Raw genomic sequence first — 6,373 nt, 5'->3', positions numbered from 1 at the left:
TGGAATTCCTGTCCGGAGATCCGGAAGTCCAAACTCCTCCATCGTAGTCGCTCGCACGAACCTCAGAATGAGAGACCCGGGTCCGTCAGAAGGTGCTGTTCTGAGGACGCTGCCCACTGTGTGTTGCAGGTGGACAACGGCAGCGAGGGCGACGACGGCTTCCTGCACAGAGACGGCTCCCAGCGGCGCTCCCGACGCCGCTTCAGGAGGATCAACCCCAAGGGGGAGCGGGAACTCATCACAGACGGACAGGAACCGGCCAGCTACAAGGTAGGACCATACAATGCTTGCTGTCCTTGTGCTAAATGCTAAATGGGTTATACTTGTGTAGCGCTTTTCTACCTTCAGGGTACTTTGACACTATTTCCACATTCACCCATTCACACACACATTCACACACTGATGGCGGGAGCTGCCATGCAAGGCCCTAACCACAATCAGGAGCAAGGGTGAAGTGTCTTACGGAACGCGACTAGGGTGGTAGATAGAAGCTGGGGATCGAACCAGGAACCCTCAGGTCGCTGGCACGGGCACTCTACCAATGGCACCACGCCATGCTCACACACTTTTTTAAAAGAATATTCTTTCACTAAGCACACCTGGACAATTGTATCGCAAATCTTAATAAATGCTCACATAGCATAGAAACATGTTTACTTTATCATTATCACTAGAATTTTTAATTATCATGTAGTTAAAGAGCTGTAGTATGCTGCAGTGTACAGGTACCAAAATTATTTTGATACTTTTCGGTACCTTTCTAAATAAAGGGGACCACAAAAAATTACATTATTGGCTTTATTTTAAGAAAAAATTTACGGTACATCAAACTTATGTTTCTTGTTGCAAGTTTGTCCTTAAATAAAATAGTGAACATACAAGACAACTTGTCTTTTAGTAGTAAGTAAACAAACAAAGGCTCCTAATTAGTCTGCTGACTAGAGATGTCCGATAATATCGGCCTGCCGATATTATCGGCCGATAAATGCTTTAGAATGTAATATCGAAAATTATCGGTATCGTTTTTTTTTTTTATTATCGGTATGGTTTTTTTTGTTTTTAAAAAACATAAAAAACATAAAAACATAAAAAACACAAGATACACTTACAATTAGTGCACCAACCCAAAAAACCTCCCTCCCCCATTTACACTCATTCACACAAAAGGGTTGTTTCTTTCTGTTATTAATATTCTGGTTCCTACATTATATATCAATATATATCAATACAGTCTGCAAGGGATACAGTCCGTAAGCACACATTATTGTGCTGGTCCACTAATAGTACTAACCTTTAACAGTTAATTTGACTCATTTTCATTAATTTCTAGTTTCTATGTAACTATTTTTATATTGTTTTACTTTCTTTTTTATTCAAGAAAATGTTTTTAATTTATTTATCTTATTTTATTTAATTTTTTTTTTTTTTAAAAAGGACCTTGGCTGTCCAAATTAGGCATAATAATGTGTTAATTCCATGACTGTATATATTGGTATCGGTTGATATCGGTATCGGTTGATATCGGTATCAATAATTAAGGGTTTGGTCAATATCGTATATCGGCAAAAAGCCATTATCGGACATCCCTACTGCTGACATATGCAGTAACATATTGTGTCATTTATCATTCTATTATTTTGTCAACGATATTAAGGACAAGTGGTAGAAAATTGATTATTAATCTACTTGTTCATTTACTGTTAATATCTGCTTATTTTCTCTTTTAACATGTTCTATCTACACTTCTGTTAAAATGTAATAATCACTTATTCTTCCGTTGTTTGATACTTTACATTAGTTTTGGATGATACCACAAATTTAGGTGTCGATCCGATACCAAGTCGTTACAGGATCATATATTGGTCTAATTCAAAGTCCTCATGTGTCCAGGGACATATTTTCTGAGTTTATAAACATCATATAAAAAAATAAAAAACGAAATAAGATTTTGTGATGCAAAAAATATCGATGTAGTCATAGTAGTATCGACTAGTTTAGTTTAGTTTAGTTTATTAAGGATCCCCATTAGTGTACGCCGCAGTGGAGACTATTCTTCCTGGGGTCCAGGCAAAAAACATCACACAATTCCAAAACAAAAGATTACAATGCAGTACAACATGATCAAATAATAAAATGTTGTAATACAAATATAGCAACAACAAACTACTAACGACTAGATACACTCCTGTACTTGGTATCATTACAGTGGATGTTAGGTGTAGATCCACCAATGGCGTTTGTTTATATTGTAGCGTCCCGGAAGATTTGGTGCTGCAGGGAATTCTGGGAATTTGTCCGGTGCACATATTCTCCCAAAATTTGTTTGTCATTGTTTTTTAGTGTGGTTTCATTATATGGCACATCTTTATGACAGTGTCGGCGTTGTTCATACGGCCACCCTTAGTGTGACATGTAAAAAAGTTAAAGTTAAAGTACCAATGATTGTCACACAAACACTAGGTGTGGCGAAATTATTCTCTGCATTTGACCCATCACCCTTGATCACTCCCTGGGAGGTGAGGGGAGCAGTGAGCAGCAGCGGTGGCCGCGCTCGAGTGTCATTTTTGGTGATTTAACCCCCAATTCCAACCTTTGATGCTGAGTGCCAAGCAGGGAGGTAATGGGTCCCATTTTTATAGTCTTTGGTATGACTCGGCCGGGGTTTGAACTCACAACCTACCGATCTCAGGTATGGCTGTTGACTAAGTATGTGCTTCATTCACTTGTGTGTAGTGTGTTTAAAGTTAAGAAATAATGTATTGACGTTCAGTGTTTCCCATAAACTGCCAAGATGCCTGTGGCGGTGGGGGCGTGGCTATGGGCGTGGTCACCATGACATCATCGAGTAATTTGCATAATTTACTACAATGATATGATTTTCTCTAAAAAGGCTCAAAAAATGTATACTTACTAATTAATAATAACAGTTTTGTTTTAAACGTCCATCCATCCATCCATCCATCCATTTTACAATAAATTACAACACTTTATGTACATATTTATATACAGATTTGAACAATGAGTTATTCACTGAAATATATTTATTAATTGTGGTTCTTACAAAAAATATATCTTATAAAATATAAAAGCTAAAATGTCTCTTAAAGCTCTGCCCCTTTAATTAGTGCATACTAAATATTTTAACTTTAGCCTACTACTACAACCATATTATTTACCAGCAACATAAAGTGAAACAGAGGCAGAGGTGTCCTGCCACAGTCAGTAACAAATAAACAGAAAACAGTAGTGGTCAAATACAAATAAGGCAACAAGAGAAGTATCCTACACTTCTCTTTTGTAAAGTAAATCTGAACAGCCGATATGGGCATCTACATCAACTATATGATTTGCCTGAGAAGCTGGACAGGACAAAAAATAAAAATAAAATAATAATGTATATATATATATATTTATTTTTTATTTTTTTTATTTGTGGCGGACGTAATTCTTTCGTGGCGGGCCGCCACAAATAAATGAATGTGTGGGAAAAACTAACGTTTGATGGACTACAGATCCTTTCTGACACATCCAATATTACGCCTCCGGAGTGCTGTGGTGTGAAGTGAAGCATGAATGGTTATCACTCGTCCAACAGGGATGACGCTTGAAATGATTGTAGTATATTTGTCGCCATGGTGACAAGGATTAGTGATTTAGAAGAAGTTACAACACTTAAAGCACCTCTTCCTGAGGCTGTTTCAGTGTTACAACTTCACCTTTATCTTTAGTTATTAAGCCAAAAATTTGTCGACGACGAGTGGGGGACCGGTACTTTTTAGAGGCGGTATAGTACCGAATATGATTCATTAGTATCGCGGTACTATACTAACACCAGTATACCGTACAACCCTAGTTAGTAGTTACTTTGCCAAAAAAGTAATTGAATTACCATTACAATTACTCTTTAATCAAATTATTGCGTTACTCTAAAGCAATGGTGTACAAAGTGCGGCCCGGGGACCATTTGCGGCCCGCAGCTAATTGTTTACCGGCCCGCCACACATTCTGGAAATGCTATTGCAAAAAATAAAAATGAACATTATAAAAAGTGGAATGAGATGAAATCTAACGAGAAAAAGTTGCAATGTTGACACAAAGCTGCCATGCAGGCTGTTTTTTTTTTCTTTATTTATTTTTTGCCATTGCTCAAAAAGAAAATAATGACAAAAAAATCCAAGTTATAATGAATTATTTTCAAGGCTCCAATCACTTCAAATATTTCACTTGAAAATGTTTTATGTGGTAAATATTGCATATATTGTGTAGTTGCCATATAAAAACATCAACGTTTTCTTTGACAAAAGAGCATAAAACAAACAAAATAATAGTTCAAACGTAAAATCGACAGATATAACTGAAGTTGATCTCGTAACTTAAGTGTTGAAAGTAAAAAAAACAAAAAACTAATAAAAATGTATCACTTTGAGTGGTGCACCTTTTTGGATCCCAAATATATTTAGTGGTATTTTATTTATCTTTTCACTGTGATTACTCAAAAATATTAAAGAATTAAAATCAATGGTGTCCTGCATTATTGATATTTTAGGGCTCTAATTACTAAATACTGCATATTTCAGTTGTACTATTAAAAAACTAAGTTGTTTTTGACAGAAAAGCCATAAAACCTTTTTTTTTTTTTAAGTTGATATTAGGGCTGCAACAACTAATCGATTAAATCGATTAAAATCGATTATAAAAATAGTTGCCGATTAATTTAGTCATCGATTCGTTGGATCTAAGCTATGCGCATGCGCAGAGGCTTTAAAAAATATATATATATATTTATTTATTTATTTTTTTAATAAACCTTTATTTATAAATTGCAACATTTACAAACAGCTGAGAAACAATAATCAAAATAAGTATGGTGCCAGTATGCTGTTTTTCCCCCCCAATAAAATACTGGAAAGGATAGAAATGTAGTTTGTCTCTTTTATCCGATTATTAATCAAAGTAATAATCGACAGATTAATCGATTATCAAATTAATCGTTAGTTGCAGCCCTAGTCGATATAGAGATTTACTGTAAGCGTTAAATAAAAAATAATAATACAAATTAGACTTATTTTTAACATTTTAATAACTGAGACCCTTTATGGTCCCCGGGACCCCTAAAGGTAAAATACATTAAAAAAATCCATATATTTTGTTATGGTTTGAAAATGAAAAATATCAAAATGGCCCCCACATGCTTGAATTTTTTCGTTTGCGGCCCTCAGTGGAAAAAGTTTGGACACCCCTGCTTTAAAGAAACACTTCAAAGATCAGGCATATAGAGTTGAGATGTCTCATGAAAGCGGAGTGTGTGTGCCTGCTGCTAAGTGACGTGCGACGTCAGCGCCCAGACAGAGCAGCATTAGCTCCGCTGTTTGTTAGCTCAGACTCGCAGTTTGTCGGCATGTACGGCAGCCCTGTTGGATATTTTCACTGGATGGTGTTAGCACTAGTTAACAAAGACATTGAACGTGCTTCCATGGATGTTGTGTCCTCGTCCACAAAGAGGGTATTGTAGGATTGCAAGGTTGTCACTTCCATTATTGATTCCTTGTTCATTATCCTCTACTCGGGTTGTATGGTATACAATGAATAACCGCGGCACTAATGAATTAAAAACGATACTGTAATGCCTTTAAAAGCCGAGAGCGCATACAAGAAGAAAACAGCTTAGAGAGGAGGAATGTCAGAAAGCGGCAATTCTGCTGGTTGATAAAGAGGGTGCGTGAAGCGTAATATGGAGGTATTTGGGCTTTAATTTATTGTTCAAGATGACGCTTTAAACACGGAGTCCTTTAAAACATGCCCCGCCAAAGGTGGCATTCAAGTATTACAATATTTGCTTCAAACTTAGCTATACAATTAAACAACAGGCAGATGGACAGGTAATGTCATTAATTAGCTCCCCTGCTGTGCACATATAGATAGGTAGACGCGCACACAGCTGCTTGGCTTGATACCAATTTATTAGCGCAGTCCAAACCCGCCCACGTAGTGCAAACTAATGCAATGTATTCTATTCTAACCTAATTCTAGATTATGGCAGGCTATATATAATATATATACTTGTACATTTTTCTTTGAGTGCAACAAGACAAGCCCAGTGTGTTTAATGCATTTTAACCTTTATTTTAACCCTCTAAAATTGTTCCCTGAGTGCATTAACAAACATATGTTTAATACATCATAAGATTTTGTGTTAAAATAAAGCAAATAGGACATATTTTGTGGTACCCTTTATTTTCAAAAGTATCAAAGTATCGAAAAGTATCCAAATGCATTTTGGTACCGGTACCAAAATATTGCTATGAGGACAACCCTATTCCCTAGTAGCACAAAAAAATCGATTCACTATTGATTCATTTGTGTAAATATGGTA

The 6,373-nt window shown here is 36.2% G+C and overlaps 1 protein-coding gene across 3 annotated transcripts in view; it reads left to right on the top strand.

The window, feature by feature from the left end:
* rapgef6 (Rap guanine nucleotide exchange factor (GEF) 6) overlaps positions 1-6,373 on the top strand; it is a 265,100-nt gene that overhangs the window by 115,227 nt on the left and 143,500 nt on the right. For all 3 annotated transcript variants that reach the window (XM_062070137.1, XM_062070138.1, XM_062070136.1), the window contains exon 6: positions 130-270. In XM_062070137.1, the coding sequence (XP_061926121.1) occupies positions 130-270 (141 nt within the window). The remainder of the gene's footprint in view (positions 1-129; positions 271-6,373) is intronic.

This window comes from Entelurus aequoreus, linkage group LG14 (assembly GCF_033978785.1).
Source record: "Entelurus aequoreus isolate RoL-2023_Sb linkage group LG14, RoL_Eaeq_v1.1, whole genome shotgun sequence".
In the NCBI taxonomy this organism is placed as follows: Eukaryota; Metazoa; Chordata; class Actinopteri; order Syngnathiformes; family Syngnathidae; genus Entelurus; species Entelurus aequoreus.
The sequence above is the reverse complement of the archived record's forward strand: the minus strand, read 5'-3'. Positions and strand labels throughout refer to the sequence as shown.